The following is a 20,723-nucleotide window of genomic DNA, read 5'->3' on the forward strand; positions in this document are numbered from 1 at the left end:
ATAGCGTTTAGATGAACGATAATTCGTATAATTAAACTTTAACTAAATGCGTGCAGAATGGCATATAGTTCATAGAATGGCATAGTTATGCTTCTGATGCTCCAAATTGAGCCAGGCAAGCCCTTTCTCCCGGAAAGAAGAAGATTCTGTGCATATACGTCGGCAGGCTAGTGCCGCCTGCGCCTTCGGTAAGGAAGGCGCAGGCGGCACTAGCCTGCCGAATATGCGTATATGAAGGTTACCTCACTTCGAAGTGAGCTAACCTTCGGCACAGAAAAAAAAATATCAATTTTTTAGTGAGCGCGAAAACCAACGGCATCTTTGAAGTCGAATTAGATGGTTAAACAGCTGAGACTTCTGTACTGACACTAAAATAACTTTTAAGGAAGGCCCCGAATTACTCCACACAAGCACACAACATCTATTCCAACAGGATTTACGAATGCAGGAAGACAGAGCTATCAATAGAAAATATAGCATTGCATTTTTGATTTTTCTAGTATTAAACAGTCGGGTTTCCAAATGCTGTCAGAGCGTACTATTGGCACAAAAAAAAAGTTACCGTTCTTGAAATGCTCTGTCTGACGATGGGGCGCCTGCACGGCTGGCTCTGTCGAAACCAAGGTGCAGCATGCATGAACCCAGCGCCTCTGTCGATATGCCAAGGCAACTTTTGCCAATGAAAGGACTCCCACTTGCTGTCAGAGCAAATATTCGCTTCATGAACTCATACACAAGGAATATCATATAACCAACCTCATGTTTCTGGCCACAGGACGCAGCAGAAGTGCGTGAAACGGCGATGCGCGACTATTTAGCACACGGTACACACCTTGATATGGACTGGGAGTTGAAGCTTAGAAAGAGCTAGCGGCTTCGCAGGCGCGCTCAGAGGAAAGCTGAATGATGTTAGCATTCAAGACTTTCGGCATAGTCAGCTTATTGACTTTCTTGGACAGGATGGAAGAGAGCTCAGAAAGTACACGGCAACCACATGTATCGAAAGTAAAGATGGTGGATCGAATTCAGGCAATGTTTAGATGGCCTACACTACTGTTTAGGAGTGGAATCAGTTCTGTACTGATGTATCGTCTTGTGCGGGGCCACTCTTTGTGGGCATAGCGACATGAACAGTTCCCCTTAATTTGGTAACAGAGTTTACGGAAATGGTGTCATCCGCCCAAAAAAGCTTTTTATTTGGAGAAGTTCGCTCTTCGTCTAAGACATTGAAATTGAAACGGTGTAGTGCAGAATAAGTTTTGTCAACAGAATTAGACGTGCAAGACCACCAAAACCCTAAAACGCTATATACGAAAGAGACGATAACATTATTTCCCTGAACCGTGCTGCCCGCGTGTAAAGGAAGTGCATAGGGTAATTGAACCTGCTCCGGCTCGTGCCTCAACCTAAATTAACCGGCCAGTTAAAAGATTCTTTTCACATGTAAGTAATGATATTTATATTTGAAACAAATTACCCGTCTTAAAACGCGAAAATAATAATTTCAATGAACAATCGCCGGTCTTATAAAATTCATTAAAAGACAATAATTAATGTCAGTGCACGTTAAAGAACCCCAGGTGGTCCAAATTTCCGGAGCCCTTCACTACGGCGTCCCTCATAGCCTGAGTTGCTTCGGGACGTTAAACCGCAATAAACCTAATAATTAAAGAAATATTATTACTTAACAATACTCAAATAGCTAAAGAATAAAATATTTGAAGATTCAAGTTAGGAAGAACGGAATATTTGTATTTGCCGCATTAGCGAGACCTAGAGAGATTACGACAAATACAGGGCGTATATTGAAGTTGAACGTGATCAAAACTGGACTTACAAGCAAAAAAATATTTACCAGATATGTTATGAGACTTTGTCATTGTGCTGACTACAATATAACCACATGCGCTGAGTTCCATGTCGAATTCATGGCCGTTGCTCTTTTTAACGCATAATATTCAGTAATGGTAACTGAACGAAATATCGTCTGTGCTGGGCCTTTAATTTTATATTTTAAGACCCCATATTGCAATATTTTTTCTTGATCTAGAATTACAAGGTACTGAAGGTGTTCTAGGGAAATTTTAAACAAAATCGGAGAGGGCGTTTTTTTTAACCTCCGTGAAAGTTCGCCTTTTTTTATGTTTTCGAAATATAGATGATTTCAACGCCTGATTAAAAATAATCTGCCCATTCTAGAAGCACAGCTTTTCCCCGGAAATAGTTTAAAATATGGTTTAATACGTGGAAAAAATTTCAGCCACAGGTTCTCATTTCTTCTTTTCACATTGTTCTAAAAACTGGCCATATTGGAATGCTTTACTTTTTCAGCATTGTTTGCGATATTTTGCTAAAAATTTACAGGAACCAAGAACATTTTTGCATTGCTTCCAACAGAAATGTTTACATACATTTCCTGAAAAAATAATCAGTTTGCACACAATCTTATTTTGGATTCTGCGGGGAAACTAGCAATTTTGCGAAATCGGAAAAAATCGATGTTTTCCACCAGAGTGATATACGATTAAAAAAGAAAAAACACCAGCGGTTCTTGTAAAACTAAATGCGATTCACCTTTGTCATGACATTTTTCCATCACATATAAAAATTTAATAGAAAACAAAAATGGTCACGAGACGTCGATTACCGTTCTCTCTACACACCCGTATATATACAGGGCGTGTAACCTAAGACTTCACACAGTTTTTAAATCTAAGCTTTTCGAAGTACAAGAGCGATTAGGCATAACACTGCCAGTGGTGTAGTACACCAGAATACAGCTAAGACGTGCTAACTAGCAGGCTGGTTAACTAATATTGAATAGTTAACTTTATAACTGTTACTGTTCGGCCGCTTAATCTTTTATAGAAAGACATATTTATTTATTTACTTACTTATTTATTTATTGATTTATTTGTTCAAAATACCCCCAAGAGCCCTCATTTGAGGGTATTACATGGGGGGGGGGGGGTTAAGTACAAAGCACTGGTATAAGGTCAAAATATTGCACTAAGATAAAATAGAAATCACAAAATATTAATCAAAAATAGGCATCCACAGAAAGAGTTGCAACAATGCACATAGTAGCAATATTTGAGAATAAATAACAGCACCACAAGAAAAAGACGACACCGGAAAAAGTTCGCTGAAGTACAAAACAAAAAATATAAAATAAAAAGAAGACAAGGGCCGGAAGAAATAACGCTGAAAAAAAATACCCTTTTAGTTGTTTAAACATGAGTGAATAAAGTGAACTTATTTAGATCAGATTCTGTGGCAATGTCAGATGGCAAAGCGTTCCATTCGGTTATTGTGCGTGGTAAAAAAGAATAGGCATAATGGTTTAACTTTGCAAGAATGATCGCGACGTGGAAAGATAACTGGCGGTGGCTGAAAGAATTCATCATGAAGGGAAGGATGTGGTGGTTGTGGTTTATGGGGTTTAACGTCCCAAAGCGACTAAGGCTATGAGAGACGCCGTAGTGGAGGGCTCCGGAAATTTCGACCACCTGGGGTTCTTTAACGTGCACTGACATCGCACAGTACACGGGCCTCTAGAATTTCTCCTCCAAAGAAATTCTAGCCGCCGCGGCCGGGATCGAATCCGCGTCTTTTGGGTCAGCAGCCGAGCACCATAACCGCTGAGCCACCGCGGCGGCTGAAGGGAAGGATGGTGATAAAACTTGTGGAAGAGTGATAGACGGGAAATTTTTTAATTTTTCGGCGCAGTGCTAAGTTTTCTAACTCGGCTTTAGTCTTCAATTAGGTGACGCTCGCTGGCGTATCATGAATAATCAGAAAAGATGAATCGCGCAGCACGGTTTTGCGGGGCTTCGATGTTACTGATGATAAAATTCTGATGAGGATCGCACATGGCAGACGGGTATTCGAGTTTCGGACAGATTAATGTGGTGTACGCTAGTTTTTGTTACCTGTGTCGCGGCCTTTTTTAAATTATGTTTGAGAAGTCCGAAAGTACGGTTAGCTGATACATATGCATCAGCGAAAAGCATATTTATCAGCCGGAAAATTTCATTGGGCGATTGACACACGGGGTGTGCACATTCCAGCGATAGCGGAAGTACGGCCATCGGCGACACGAACAGCGGAGTGGGCAGGAGTGAGCACTTTCCTTAGGCGACGCAGTAGACGGGAATTCATAACGGAGACGCGCGCTCCCGTGTCAATGAGAGCGGTAACTGGGCTCCCGTCCACGTCGACGCTAAGTATGTTCCGTCGGGCATGGAGAGTCAAAGGAGGATTTTCAAGTTCGGTCGTCGGAGCAGCATCACCTCCAGACGCTGCAGCCATCAGATTTCCGAACGGGATCGAGCATACGGGCCAGGAGATGACGGGCGGCGAGATTGGGGCGACGGGGATCGGCGACGGTAAGACGACGACGAGCGGTTGGTGGGAGGGGCCTGAGCGTCGGAGCTTGAGAACTGTGGTTCAGTGGGCGACGACGAGCGGCGAGAATAGACAGAATCAGGATAGCGGCGGTAGGTCGATGACGGACGACTTCGGCAGTGTCGAGAGATGTGACCAACTCGGGAGCAGTTAAAACAGATGGGCCTGTCGTCAGGTGTCCTCCACTCATCTGGGTTGCGGCTGCGGCGAGTGTGGTACGGATGCCGGGCCCCGAGCACCGGAAAAACACGACGAGCATCTGGGCAACTAATGGAGCATACAGATCGGATCCCGAGATTGGCGAATTCTTGTCGGACAACAGCCTCCTGTATAAGGGGCACTGTCCGGTACCGATGAGTGCGAACGCGCTACGCATCGGCTCCGTACAAACACGGCGATTTCTTCGAAGTACGAGCCCCGCAGTGCCCACCTCTTCACTACACCGTTCGTAAAGGGGAGCACTACGATCAGCTCTACTTTGGTGGCCGACGGTCCCTCCTACGTGGGCCCACGGGCCGCAAACCACCCCTAACCGACCAGCTGCAGCACTAGGCCTCGCGCCACCGTGCGTTAACCTACCACCTCACCCACAGCGAGAGCATGGAGGTCCAGGTGCTCGGGGAGACCATCAACCCCAAGGACTATAATCCCAGGGACTGGACTCATATCCTGAACCTACCCACCCGCCAAAAAGATGCGCCGAAGATCCAGGACGAGGCGAACGCCAGCGCCGGCTCACGACCGACACATTCCATACACCAAGCGTCCCAGCTGCGAGCGGCGCGTCTCGCGGCGCAAAGGTCGCAACGCCAGCCACCATTACCTGCAGGCGATTACAAGATTGTCTTCCGCTCGAACGGAGGCCTTTGTTTAACCGACCTTCAACCGCGCCAGCTTCGCCTCGCTCTGATAGCTGCGGCCAAGGACATCCAAGATCCAGACGCCACCCAGTTGCGCATTCACCCCATAAACAACACATGTACCATGAGCACCCCTCACCAAGCTGACGCGCTTCGCCTGGTCGCCATTCAACAGCTCAAAATTCGAAACCAACCCTACGCTGTCAGTGCCTACATCGCCCCCCCGGATGGTGCAGTAAGGGGAGTTATTACCAACGCCTACTGGGAGGAAACCCCGACACAGGTTCTAGAAGACCTCATCGTGGGCAACCCTACGGCCCCCAACATTGATGCACGCCGCATGGGACAGACCCGTTCAATCCTTATTACTTCCCGGGGGGGCCCGGTGCCCAGAACCATCTCCTACGGAGGCGGCCTCCACAACTGCACCCCCTACAGAGGACACCTCGAAGCATGTACAAACTGCCGTCAACCTGGACACCGTTCGGACGTGTGCACCCTTCAGCGCACACACAACTGTCCAAGGTGTGGCGTCCCCCACCCACGAGAGGACACTCCGACATGCACCCCAGCCTGCTTACTATGTGGAGGCGCCCACATGACCGGCACTAGAGGATGCAAAGGCAGGGGACGCCGCTCACCGCCCGCCTCACTGCAACAGCACATCTCCCGTACACCGGACCGAGACGCAGACCGCAACGACGTGCGTCGCTCCAGCAAGTCGCGTTCATCATCTCGTCGCCGCCAAGACCAGCAGGCTCGTCAACTTTCCTGGGCGGACAGAGTGGCCGGCAGAGTCAACAATGCCAGCAAGCCCCCGGCCCCTCCGCCCACACAGAACTCCCCAACCAATCCACTTACCCTCACCCCACCAAAGCTCCAGTATGGCGGGGCTACCTCCTAATTCCTTATCAATTCTTCAGCGGAACTGCCGCCGCTTCTGGGGCAAGCGCGCACCCCTCCAACTCCTCCTCCCCACACTTCCCACGCCCCACATCCTTCTCCTTCAGGACACACATAGCCATGCCACACTTCCTAGCTACACATCTGTTCACTCGGACGCCACGAATACACCCAGGGCGTCCACACTCATACATCGCTCCATCACACAACAAAACCATTACATCACCTCCGAGACGCCCTGCGTAATTACAGAAATCATACGAGATACACACTCAGTAGCACCGATTTTTGTCGCCAATATATACCACCCACCATCTCACCCGATGGCTTCATTGGAAACGCTACTGCGAGATCTCCACAGTCTTGCAGGCAAGCATCCATTGATTATCGGAGGAGACTTCAACAGTCAGCATACTGACTGGGGCTACCGCACCACCACTGGACGAGGCCGGCGTCTCTGGTCCTTGGTACAAGAGCTCCGCCTCACAATACACAACAACTTTAACACCCCCACGAGGGTTGGTAACAGTGTCAGCGCGGACACCAGCCCGGATTTGACACTGAGCCGCAACCTTGTTGGTATTATGTGGACCACAACGCGTCATACATTAGGAAGCGATCATTACATCCTCTCCGTTAAAGTACCGTACAAGCAAAGACAGGCCCGTCACCTAACACACAAAATCACCAACTGGGATGCTGTACGCTCCGCACGGGCGGCCCTCCCTGACGCTTCCATTATAGACATCGACCAGTGGGTGGCATCACTCATGAACGATGTCTCCACACACACGCGAACCCTTGTCACAACATCAGATACGCCCACCCTCGACACTCGCCTGGCCCACCTTTGGGAGGCCCACCATAGCATCCTAGAGCGCTGGAAGGGGCAAAAGCTCAATCGGACCCTTAAAAAGCGGCTGGCCGCGCTGCAAACACAAATTACTGAGCACGCTGAGGAGCTCTGCCGGTCAAACTGGGGTCAGATTTGCGACAGTTTGGCTGGAAATCTGTCCTCCAAACGTAGCTGGCAAGTCCTCCGTCACCTAATTGACCCCACGCAATCCAAAACAGCCACACAACACCACGTCACACGCCTTATACACAAGACCGGCCTTTCTCCTGACGCACTCATTAATATACTTAGAAACACATATACAACTCCCGGTACCTCAAACCCCCTGCCCCCCTATACAGGCGCCCCGAATGCCAACCTCGACGCAGAGATCACGGAGACAGAAGTCAGAGCGGCCCTCCTGACTCTCCGTTCTAACTCCACCCTAGGAGTTGACCGGATCTCTAATGCCATGCTCCGCAATTTGGACGATCAATCGATCGCCCAGCTCACGGAGTACTTCAACAAATGCTGGCAGGAGGTCACTCTTCCCTAATCCTGGCGTCACGCCAAAATCATATTCATACCAAAGCCCCACAAACCACTTACACCCTCAAATATCCGTCCCATTTCACTAACCTCATGCCTAGGCAAGCTTTTCGAACACGTCGCACTCGCTCGGCTCACCCAACACATGGCGGAGCAAGACCTCTACCCGCACAGCATGGTGGGCTTCAGTCCCCATCTGTCAGCACAGGACGCCATGCTCCAACTCACGCAGGACATTTTCGACCCCCTCATTCCGGGTCACACAAAAGCTGTCTTAGCCTTGGATCTCTCCAAGGCCTTTGATCGCCTGGACCATCAAGCGATCATGGCGGCTCTCTCCCCCTTGAACATAGGTGAACGTATATACACCTATATTCAAACATTCCTTACTAACCGCACGGCCGAAATTCACTTCAGTCCCCACATCTCCCCCCCATACACCCTTAGTGGGGTTGGAACCCCCCAGGGGTCCGTCCTCTCCCCTTTCCTCTTCAATGTCACTCTCATTCCCCTTGCCCACAAGCTACAAACCATCCCTCAACTTCGGCATACACTCTATGCCGATGATATCACGCTATGGACCACCCATGGCAGTGATGGAGACATAGAGGACACCCTACAGTCCGCGGCTATCCTCACCCAAACGCATGCGCGGAGTATCGGAGAAGTCACCGGAGTCACTTCTCACTTCTCACTTCACAGAAGTCACTTCTCACCGGAGAAGTCGGAGCTCCTCATAATCCGCCCCACAACACGAAACTGCCCCACAGCCCCCATCACCGTGACACTGGAAAACTGGCCCATCCCGGAGGTAAACACTCTCCGGGTACTTGGCCTCCACATCCAGAACAACGGGAAAAACACACTCACCATACGGAAACTCAAGCAGACAACTGTGTCGATATCACACCTAATCCGCCGTGTTTCTGCACACCACCGGAGCATGAAGGAGCATGACCTTTGTCGTCTCATTCATGCCTTCGTCCTCAGCCGCTTTATCTTCGCGCTCCCCTACCTGAAACTTCAGGCCGGGGAAATCTCCACCCTGGATGCCATGATTCGAACAGCATTTAAAACAGCATTACACCTACCCCTAAATACCTCAACCGAAAAACTCCTTCAACTAGGCCTGCACAATACGATAGGGGAGCTTATTGAGGCCCACCGACAGACACAATACATACGTCTCGCGAGAACCACCACCGGGAGACACATCCTACACACCCTCGGTATACGCCTACCAGTTACCGATCCCACACAGCTCCAGGTCCCCCGCCTCATTCACCGCGATTTATTTATTAAACCTCTCCCCAAAAACATGCATCCCACCTACCACGAACCCCGCCGCAGAGCTCGCGCACGGGCACTCCACAAATACTATGGCACGGAACCGTATGCCGTTTGGGTGGATGCCGCATGCACGGGCGAGGACGCGGTTGTGGCCATCACGAACCCCTCCCTCCAACCCATTGCCACCCTTCACATAACCCCTACTGCCACTTCGGAGGAGGTCGAAGAGGCCGCCATTGCCCTGGCCATCACCCGCACGGAGGCCCGATATATACTGTCAGATTCCAAAACTGCCATACTAAATTTTGCTGGCGGGAGAGTTCACGTCACTGCATTTCGCATACTGGACTCCCTCGCCGCGCACCCGCCCCGCCATGTGGCGCTGATATGGGTGCCTGCCCACTTCGGGAATCCCGGAAACGAGGCCGCCAATGCTTTAGCCCGAGCTTCTCTCAACCGGGCACCGGCGGCCTCCGACCTGGGGTTCTCGCGGGAGCGCACGCACTCATTCAGTGAAATGACGCAGGCCTACAAAGCCGAGCGTCGGCTCTACACCCCACCTCATCCTTCCCTCGACAATTACCATCAGACACTTTGGAGGTGGCTCCAAACACGCACTTTGCCCTCCCCTTATATACGCTCGCGATATCACCCAGTCCACACGAACCCTTCCTGTACCCTCTGCCACCACCCCAAAGCCACTCTCGACCATAGTCTTTTCCTCTGCCGGCGGATCCTCCCCCGCGGGGCCTGGAGCACCTTACCACTTCGGAGGCTTGGGAGACCCTACTGCGCTCCGAGGACCCGGCCAAGCAAGCCTTCGCCACCGGCCGGGCTGCCAGCGTCATGAGCCTCCGGGACATGAACGTTTGAGTGCAGTGGGGCCGTGCGGGGGCCCAAGGACCGACGTGTCCAAAACTCCCTTTTTACAAATAAAGTTTTCATCATTATCATCTTGTCGGACAACAGCCTGTATAAGAGATACTGCAGGCGCACTGTCCGGTACCGATAACTGGGAAACTGTGGGAGATACTGCCTCTAGTTCTCGGCGCACAAGTCGTGTCAGGCTGTCGGATGTTGGCAGGGGGCACGGTTGAGGTGAGTCTACGCAGGACGAAGTTTCCGCCGTGTTCGGCAACCGCGTGAACTGGGGAAAAATACGGCGGCTCTTCGCTTGTTCAAACCGGCGGCATTCTTTTAGGATTGCGTCAACCGTTCCACAGTCCTTGTACACCAGCAACTTGAAGGCGTCGTCTGCCATTCCCTTTAGAACGCGACCGACTTTGTCACTCTCTGACATGGCGTAATGAACTTTCATGCAGAGGGCTAAAATGTCCTGAATGTAAGACACATAGGATTCTGTGGACGATTGTGCGCGGCATGCAAGCTCCTTCTTCGCGACCAGCTGACATCCGAATGGCTTACTGAACAATTAGGTAAGCTTCTGCTTGCACAGGTCCCAATTGGTGAGTTCTTCCTCGTGGGTCTCGGACCAGACCCTTGCGGTGCCCGTCAAGTAGAAAATGACGTTGGCCAACTTCATCGTCGGGTCCCACCTGTTATGTGTGCTCACACGTTCGTACGGCGAGAGCCAGTCCTCCACGTCCACGCCATTTGTACCGCAGAATGTGACCGTGTCGCGAGGGTGGGCTACGACAGTTGGCCTAACAGGTCCAGACGGGGGGGGGGGGGGGGGCGTCGGTAGCTATCTCGACGAGTCGGCTAGTCGGCTCGTCGGCTCGAACCCACGACCTCCACCAAGAGATGTTACGTAGATGTACGCACACAAGGAGTATGCGTAGTCACAGAGAGATAGTGGCTCTTGGTGATGGCTCTTTATGATTGGCTCTTTAGGATTAGAACGTGGTGCCCTATCGATTACGCAGATAAGGAAGGTGGCCACGGCTGGCACAGGACCAAGTTAATCATATGCGAGAGGCCTCTGCCCTGCAGTAGGGGTAGTCAGACTGCTGCTGCTGATGATGACCCTACCGATACAGGTAAACTTCTATTTGTCCTCATTGTCCTTTTGAAGTGCGCCAGATGGACGAAATTAACCACGAGCACTAGAGTATGGGGTCTGTCACAGAAGCGGCGGCAACCTGTAAATTACTTTTGTTTCGTATAAAACTTATGTGTCCGCGTTTCTTTGACATAGTGTGACCGTGTAACCTGTATGTGTCTCGGGAAAAGCACGAATATATGCACGCTGTTTCAGTTAGACAACCCACTCGCATTGCGCAAGCGGAGGCGTACGTGGTGCTTGTTTTGTGTATGTCTTACTTTTTCCCCGCTCAAGGTCCGCCCCGATTCTGCCGAAGTCTTGAGCTGACAATTAGTAGGAAAGAAGTTGCGGGCGCACGTGACAACCTTTTTGGTTGTGTTTTACTTTTTTGCTGTTCCAAGGTCACCGAATCGAAGCCTAGGGCTTCTTTTTAATTGTCCGTTCATTTTTCCTCCTCCAAGATGGCGGCCATGCAGTGTCTAAGGTAGGTGCCTACGTGCTCTTGTTGCGCTTTTTGGTGTTTGCTTTTTCGACACCGACTCTGTGGCGCCGCGAGGCAGGGGCCGTACGGGCACAAACTTCAGTCCGCTCGTCGGTGGAGACGCTGCCGCCGCGAACTCCCGGGACTCCGAGCCGCCGCACCGCATCCTCGAAACCGCAAGCTGCTCTGGATGGACGTCGCCTTCGGGGGCCGCACTGACTGCATCTTTGTGGATGGACTGCAGCCGCGCTCCCCGGTTGACTGTATGTTTGTTCCCTCTCTGAACTTTTATCGACGGTAGCTAATTGGGCTCTCACTTGTGTTCTGACTTGTGTTCTGACTTGTGTTAACACGCCTCGGTCTCATTCACTACGTTTGCTTACCAGCTCCGCTGGGCATCAAACGGCCACCCCCTCATTGTCAGGACTCGGTGATGACATCGCGTAGTCACCAAACCCGTGACACGGTCCCTCTTAGCACACGGTTCGCTTTGGGACGTCAAACCCTGTGTGTCTTGTACCACAGTGACAATAATTCCAAACGACGAGTATGGGCATCGTCGTCAGCCACAAATCGAAGTGGAAGTCACTGTTTCAAGACGCATAGCCCCCCGATGAACCCGAACTCGCACCATTGAATTCCCAGGGTATTTCCAGAGTACGAGCGGCGCAATGGTCTCGAAGGCAGGTTTGCGCCTTGTTGATTTAAATCTACCACTGCAAAGGCTATCTCATTTGTTGTTGCTGTGACTATTGAGGGGAGGGGTACAGACACAAGCCCTTGTTTTTCTTAGTTCAGGAGGGCACCGAGGTAGCAAGGATTGGGATTGGTGGTGGTTCTGTCAAGTTCAGGAAATGGCGATTTGCAGACCTTGCGCAGCTATCAAAATCTAAGACGGCTCAGTCGTGTCCAAGTGGAGCTCGAGGATCCGAAGGGCTGGGAGGTGTTTGCTACTGGGGAACAGGAGGTGTACTCCTGTGTCGGCAAGTAGGCCCAGGTCTTGGAAGCAGGGCCTCCGGTTGGCGTGGGGCACTAGACATAGGCAGAGGAGGTGGTCCATGGTCTTGTCCTGGCCGCACACCGTGAAGGCTTCCGACTAGGCTCTCACATGGAGGTAACTCCTGTACGCTGTCTATGAACAGCCGATGCGTAAGCGGAGGAAGAGTGAATGTTCTCTTCGGGTCAGCTTCTTAGGTAGCCGTTTCAAGCAGGCATGAGATGCAATCCAATGTCTGGATGCTAGCTGATGATGCCTTTTCTTGATGGCAGTCCTAGAGTAATCGAAGGACATCACCGCTGTGGAGACGGGGGAGGGGGGATTCAGGACCATGAGGTGCTCTGGCAAGCGAGTCGGCTTTCTCGCTGCCAGGCACGCTGATGGGGCATAGCAACCATTTGTGGTAGAGCCTGTGGCCACGGTTTTTCAGCGATTGAGTCTAGGAGAGTGGCCGTTGCCACGCACGGTGGTGTTCTGTCGCTTGATGTTTTGGAATGCTGCTAACCTGCGGTCGGCTGCGTAATACATAGGAGAACCAAGACATCCGTGAAAACACTGTCAGATAGGCTCTCCTCTTGGAGTGATGCGGTTGTATGTGTCATTGCAGACATGAGATTATGGCGTTTGAATTGGCCCTGCAGATCCAAGTGAACCGGGATGGGAGGTATTGTTTCTTTCTTCCTCTTTTTTTATTATCTTTGCCCCTTCAGGAGGGAAGGTGCCACAGCCTAGCGATTAGAGAAAAACCATCATGGACATGCTGCCGCCTGTAGGTGAAGAGTAGGCCTGTTCGAAGCAGGTGAAGATAAAAGGGAAGTGTTCCTGCCTCGGTCAGGATGGCAGAGACCGGGGCTGATTTCGGAACTCCCGGGCATCTTCGGATGATAGAACGGTATTGGGTCTCCAGCCTATTCATCCGAACGGCACGGGGGAGACCAGAGACAAGACTTGCGACAGGTTGGTCGCATGTGCATCATAGAGCTTGAGGGGCGAGGCGGGGGTGCAGCCTTTCCTGCCGGCAAGTATCTGGAGAACTGGCAAGCGCACTCGATGGAGTCGTGAAAAAAGAGCCGTCTCCACCGAGAGCACCTGACGTCGCCTCTCAGACTAGCACTATTTCATGCCGTAACGAATATTTCCCAGATTAGACCCAAAACTCTCTATATCAGACCCTTTTTCTCTGCACCAAAACCCGGACAATCTCAAAAAGTTTAGAATATTTGTTCTTAAAATTTTTTAAAACTACATGAAAGTAATGTTTTCAACAAACTTTACCGCTCCAATTACCGGAGAAAGGGAAACTTTTCCGAAGGATTCTAGAATCAAACTGCGGCAGTTGCCGAACTTTGCACCAGCTTCCAAAGATCCAATCATGGTCGGCCAGTCCGTGTGATTGCATAAAGGGGAAAGCTCCTGAAGGTGTGCTGTGCTAGGCACATAGTTTCGCCATCTTCTGAGGAAAGTAAAACATTAAAATATGATCACGGTCAACTTTCTGTGTCGCACCTGGCAAGGCAAGGAAGGGAAAGGAAGGAGACGGGTATTTGTCCCCGGCTTTGCCGCTGTGCAAAGTAGCCAGGGCAGTAAATGAGAAGAGTGAACACATTATTTAGGCCAGTTGCTGCACAAAGAACTTGTTCGAACTCACCCGGATTGCCTTGAACACCCCTTTCTCTCCAGTCGCTTGATCCTATAAATGCCAGGGGCGACTGCCCTTAGCGAAAAGAGGATGTGCTAAAAATGCATTTCAAACGTATTGTATTAATTTCATATTTATTTCGCATTTGTTTGTCCCTATGCTTAAACTGCGATACGAATGCTTTCTAAGTATACTAGGAATAATATTTTAAACATTCTTAAAAATACGTGAAAAGTACATTTTTGCCCGCTTAGCATATTTATAATGCATTAAAAATATAATAAAAATATACATTAGAAATGTACTAAAAATATACATTTAATACATTAAAAATGTGTTTACTCGGGCTTAAAAAAAGTCTACTGGGCGGCTCCATGGAATGACACGGGTTAATTCATCAACTGGAGAACAAATCGTACACGGGTATTTATCATTAATCAACAGGAGTCTGATATTATAAGGTCACGTGATTGAATGGGAACGGCAGATACCTACATACAGCATACCAAGACGACAGTGACACAGCAAACAACAAATCCTACGACAAGCGCTATACTTGGCTTGCGGTATATATACCCAGCGAAAGCGACGCACTATTTTGCACGGTGATACCTTTTTTTGCGCAAATACTGTGGGCTTCCAAATTATCGCAGAAGTACCCTACTGGTCGCGTTCGAATCTGGGATTAATTGAGAACGGAATTGCTAGTTGAAACTTGCGTCAGGCACAGGTCAGGAGTCGAACTGTCAACCAACAGATACATGGGCGTGTAAGGGAGCCGGTCTGCCCTGCCACACGGGGTCCTTTCCGCTGGCTTATTCGGACCCAGAAGTACCCAAGGCGCTTTTGCTGGTATAATGCTATCACGTTCTCACACGGAAATGTTCGAATGACATTGAGTGTAATGGCATTCGAGAATAGGAATGACATTCGGACTCGATGGACTGCCGCGGTGCTGCACGACACTTTCGAAACGCATTCGAAAGCCTCAGCTCATTTTCAGTGTACAGCGACGACGACGACGGCGGTCACACTAGTCCGACAACGACAGTATATATCACGCTGAACAACAGCATGTAATTATAGTGAAATATCTAGTTTACTATAATATGATTCTAGAGGGACACGTTTTTCAGGCCAACGACACCGACGAATCCGGTCGGCGGACGGTCAGCCTTGTCGGCGGCTGAGCGAGAGCACGGTGATGAGGCGGCGGTGTGTGCATGCTCGCGCTTCTAAATGAGCGAAACGAACGGCTATATTTCACGTGTGCATACCTGAACACTCACCAGCGATAAGCGCTTGCCAAATCAGTTTCAATCGACGACGGCTCTGTTCCCTTCCGCGACGACTAGGCCCAGCGAGTTCGCAGGGTTGGATCTGTGATTTCGGCGGTTGTGAAGAGCGAATCACAAGCTTTAGCGAATGCAAATGGTCACCAGGTGTAGTTTTGGCAACAGTGACCTGAAATCAACTATTGCTTACATCGCAGGGCACGCGTACGATGAACGGGAATCGCCGGTGTGACCCAGACTGCCGAGCCGTGCTTTACGGCCAGCAGCAGTCGTCGCCGTCGCTAGCTTGTTGATAACAAGTTAGGCCGTTTCAGTTAAAGCGAACAGTCGCCATACATACTTCTGGATAAAGTAGTTTAAAAAAAGTACTGGTCACGTCGGAGAAAGCCGGGACAAGAAGCGAGAAGCGCCAGTCTTGCGCGATGCCAACAACCCGGCTTTCTCAGGCGTGCGATCGCATCATCGCTTCCCACACATTGTAGCACTGCGTAAACAATCACGAGTACAACCAGTAAAAAAGAAAACAGATTGTTTATTAGAACCAAAGCGCAGATTGCGTTTTATGTTATGTAAACAAGCGATGTAAACAACAGTATGAGTGCAGTCGTCCTCATCGGCGCACTCCCGGGGAAATTTCATGCTGACGCGGTTATTATTCATTGGCGTAATATTATCTTCAAGCACTCCCTTAGACAGAACACATGTAGCATCGTTAGAGGACATTCGGCTGGAAGGCATTCGAAGCGCCCGTGTAGCAGGGGTATAAGTGGTGATCACCTTCCTGCTAGAAGTTACCATAAACGAAAGGATGACAAGAAAGGGAAAGTTTTCACTCTTCGCTGAAATGTCATTTCGAGCCCTAGATTGTTCCACGGTAGCTTGAAGTGTAATGCAAATATGTTTACGCGGACAACCCATTTGTTAGAATTTAAATATACTTCAGACGGATTAATTGCGTATTTACGAAAGTACACTTTAAATAGATGGCCAGCACCAAAATGCGATGTCCCGAAACTCGATTTTGAGCATTAGATTGTTCAACGACAGCTTGTAGTGCGCTGCAAATATGCTAATGCGGACTGCCAATTTGCTAGAATTTCAGTGTTCTTTGGACGAATTAATTACGTATTTACGGAAGTGCACTTCAAATACATTGACGACACGCAAATGCCATTTCCCGAAACACGATTTCGAGCACTCGACTGTTCATGGCAGCTAGAAGTGTGCAAAGACGTTTAAAAGGACTGCCCGTTTGTTAGGATTGAAATATATTTCGGATGAATTAATTTCATATTTACCAAAGTTTACTTTTAATACATTGACAAGATGCTAAAACTGCATACATATACGTTTACAAGGGCTGCCCGTTTTCTAGAATTGAAGTATACTTTCGATGAATTAATTTCATATTTCCGAAAATACACTTTTAATACACTGACAAGATGCTAAAACTGCATGCATATTTTTTCATGTATTTGAAAAGTGCTCGAAGTATGCTTTAAGTGAGGTATTTTTGGCACATTTTAAAAATATATTTCGAATACCAAGCATGAAATTTCAGAAACGTATTTCCTACATATTTTTAGTGCATTCATGAATACAAAATATGTTTAAAATACATTTTAAATAGACCTCCGTATATTCCAAACGTATTAGTTTTTGCTAAGGGTGGAAGGGTCGGCCAAAATGTGAAACACGAGAGAGGGGTCGATTCTTTTGTATGAACTTGTTGGCCTCGCCCCCGAGGTGTCCAGGACTATATTATGCAGTGATATGACACTTGCGCTTCGGCGCTCCAGCCTTCAGGAGACAAAGGCCCGTTTCCTTTCCTTTTCTGTTGCTCGTCCACAGTGCCATCATATAGCTCGAAGTATCGTCAGAATCCTTGAACAATCAGGGAAGGTCATCGTTTTTCACCTTGTGCTCCTGGCTCATCACGTTTGAAAAGAAAAAGAGGGGTTAGAAGGACATCACAAACCGTTTGCAGCACTGTGAATGGTAGAGCTCTCTCGTCCAATCAAGGCCAAGGAAGGCATCAAATAGTCCTTCAAATATTTGAGCATTGTTGTTGCTATTTTTCACGGAATTATTGCAGTAACCGAAAACATAGCTGAGGATGATATTTTGAAAGCACTGCGAGCGTTTTATCCACCGGTTAAAATAGCAGAGCAAATCCACAAGCCCAGAGTACTGCGGATGCTTGCTGCGAAGTGGTCCGCCGCCATTCGTAAACATGGGGTCCGCTGAGTCGGCCGAGTCTCGTCTTTAAGCATCTCTTTAAGCCTCCTGCGTGTAGGAGCTGGACACTGGTGCCCTTTCCTTCCCAGTGATAGAGCCACCAGTCACGGGGTAAGGTGCGCAGAGAAATACGCTTTGCAGCGCACGCCGTTCTGATTGGCTCAGATAGTCGCAGCCTTCACGGCGCTGCAAACGACTTGAAAGATGGTGTGGGGAGGCAGGGGCGAAGGGCACAGCAATTAACTAACCGTTCGGATAGGCCATCCGGCTCACTCAAAAGAGGCGCGTACATGCCTTTCCGCTCAAACGAAAGAAAGAAAATAAATAAGAATAGCGACGCGCGCAGAGGCAGAAGAACTTGGAAGTGCAATAATCATGGATCGTAAAACACTGTACCTGTGACAGCATTCGGCGGCGCTTCACTTTCGTGCCGTGGTGTTCAGGCACGACACATTTCTCTGAAAAGAATAGTAAGACGATTAGTTTATTCTATAAAGATTTTTTAACTTGCATGTTTCAAAAATACCAACACTGTAACCGCAGAGACTTGCGTTTTATATTCCGTGTTTGTCTGTGTGAGCCATTTCGCCGCATTTATCATTGTAACAAAAAGAGCTTAGCCTGTGAACATGTTTCCCGACACCATATTATCGAATTGAGTTTATGAAAGTAAAACTCTGAAGTAGAGTATATACAGTCCCTCATACTTAGCGGCTCCAGTCACTAACAGAATCGCTTACGCAGAAATACAGTAAATTACGATAGATGTGATGATAGGGCGGCATCACGCGAGAGGGGGCTGTAAGGCCGCGCTTCATTATAGGCCTCGATCATTAGTTTATTTTAATTGCAGTAACTTGAGGTCACTGCGCGCCTTCGTTCTATGCGGAGAGTGCTCAGTAAAGCCCCTAGCTGCACACCCGGCATACCCCGCAAACATCCACAAAAGTGTGGAATTCAGTGTAAGCATCGCTATGACGGCCTATGGCTCCTAGCATTGTCAAGAAGGCACGCGTGGCGCACACAAAGGGTAGTGGTGGACATAGAGCGCCGCTCGATCCAGTGCGGCGTTCCCACGGCAGCGGATCCCCACGGCACTTCCACGGAAATATGTGAACCTGCTTCTAGTTTCGCGAAGGGCAATTTCGTTTGCCGGCATTCGTGACAGCAGCGAAGCATCGCGGGGCTCGTTTCCTCCCTCCGCTATCCTACACTTCTACGATGAGCCAGTTTTAGTATATGGTCACCCTATCGCTTTGGGGCATAGGGGAAAAGCGGGACGCTACTGCGCATACGCAGAACGCTAACGGCCCTTAGGCGTTTGGGTCAGCGGGCGACGCTAACGCTAAATCGGCCAAATAGCGTGCGCCCGAACGCCGTTTTATGGTGGGTCAACATGGCGGCGCCCTTCCAAGCGGGGCCTCTCGCTTCATCACCGATTGGTCGTTGCCGCTACTCTGTGGCTCACGTTCACAGCAAACTAAAGGCGGACGAAGCTTTCGCTTTGGCTGAAGTTGCCTGAACCACAAAATTTCAACGATAAAACACGCCAAATTTTCAGTTTGCTTCCGTGTTCATAGAGTTGCCAGGCTTAGGGAGGACGCATCGTTTCACGTCAGAAAGCGCGGGAGGTTCGAACTGCTGATCTCCACAAGCAGGTTAGCAATTTTGTCCAAATAGGGGTCAAAAAGAATTGGCATCCCAGTAACACACTTTCCTTATTTGCGCAGTATATTTTATTCTTGCGGACGTAAACACAACTGAAAATAATTACATCTTCGAGAGTTACCATGGCGGGTTCCGCCCAAGATGGCGCTACACATGGCAAACTATAAAAAAATGTGAAGAACATTTCTTGTTTTTAGCGGCTGTTTCAATTCTTGTATGCAAATTTAATGGTGCAGAAAAGGAACCAGATATATAAAACAAAAATATTTTTAGTTGTTCATTTTCATTTTTTTAGCATTTCTGTTCTTGGCGGCAATGATGCTGCAGTCAAGGAACCCAAGTCCAGAGTCGAGGAGGCTCCTATTCTAAATTTCAGCGGTGTACGCTTCCCTATCGTTGGGGCGCGCTATTTTTTGGGGGCCCCCAATCCTTGAGGCCCCCTATTCTAAAACTCTCTATTACCAGTATTGTCGCTGCTAGTTGACAGCATTGCTATGGGTGATGCGGTGGATGTTCGTCGCGCTCGTCATAGAGTCAATATGCGCTCGTGCTCGGAGTCCAGTGCTTCGATGATGTTGGCCACTTTTGAGTGCAAAGTTAACTTAGGAGAAAAATTAATCAACTATTTTAATTAAGTACTGTTTCAATTCTAAATCGACTGGAATATTATTATATTACTGTTTTGTAAAGAAAAACGTTTGGCGTAAAATAGTTTTTTTCTACTAGCTTTTCTTTTCTGCCGTTATGGCGCTGCGTGCAAACGACGCTAAGCGACCGCTTGCGACCCTGTTCTATAAGCCGTGAATGTGTACTGATAGCGCTAACGCTATGTGCGTGCAGATAGGGTCACCTTATGCGCGGTGACCCAATACGTAAACTCTCTAATAACTCGCCTTGAGGGGTAGCTAGAAAAACTCGACATCATTCGAGAAGCGACACGCAAGTTCGGCGGCGAAAGGAAAACAGCATCACGCGATAAGGACAAGAACTCCCGCGGGGAGAGGATGTTCGGAATGTTTTCGTTATCTGTATCTTTTTTCTTATAGCCAAGCCCTGGGATCGAGGTTGTGTCCAACCTTCAGGGGCTGTGGCTACCTTGTATTAAAACGTCAATGGTTATAGAAATTTAGGGCGGGCTTCTAAACATGACCGCCCTAACTTCTTTGCTTGCGAAAACCTATAAAAATGAAAAAAAAAGCATGAGACCTCAGTCTTGTTTAGCCTAGCTAGAAGCTCCGTGCTTACCACGTACTTGAAGAATACCTAGGCTTAAACTGAAACCCTTCGGTAGATAAGTAACGTCTTCGAGTGTTATCGCTGTGTGAGATCGCTTCGTTCAAGTTACAGTTATTGAATTTGTCTTTGTGAATTCGCTTCTGTAACTTGTAGTTATCACTCTTGTAGATTCTGTAAATATACTTCCTCGTCTCCATCATCTCCATCACCGAACGTCACCTCCCTCATCACCACCGAATAACCACGTTTGGCGAGGCCTGTGCCCCTCCGAACAAACCGAACAAAGAAGGCAACGAACCGTCTTGATATTACTTGGGCCT

The 20,723-nt window shown here is 48.9% G+C and overlaps 1 protein-coding gene across 1 annotated transcript in view; it reads right to left on the reverse strand.

Moving 5' to 3' along the window:
* The window catches only part of LOC149352621 (C4b-binding protein alpha chain-like), a 109,637-nt gene that overhangs the window by 17,365 nt on the left and 71,549 nt on the right, over window positions 1–20,723 (reverse strand). Inside the window, exon 9 of the mRNA XM_089575713.1 lies at window positions 17,896–17,957. Within this exon, the coding sequence (XP_089431839.1) occupies window positions 17,896–17,957 (62 nt within the window). The remainder of the gene's footprint in view (window positions 1–17,895; window positions 17,958–20,723) is intronic.

This window comes from Amblyomma mixtum, chromosome 3 (assembly GCF_055824585.1).
Source record: "Amblyomma mixtum isolate Tamu chromosome 3, ASM5582458v1, whole genome shotgun sequence".
NCBI classification, from domain to species: Eukaryota; Metazoa; Arthropoda; class Arachnida; order Ixodida; family Ixodidae; genus Amblyomma; species Amblyomma mixtum.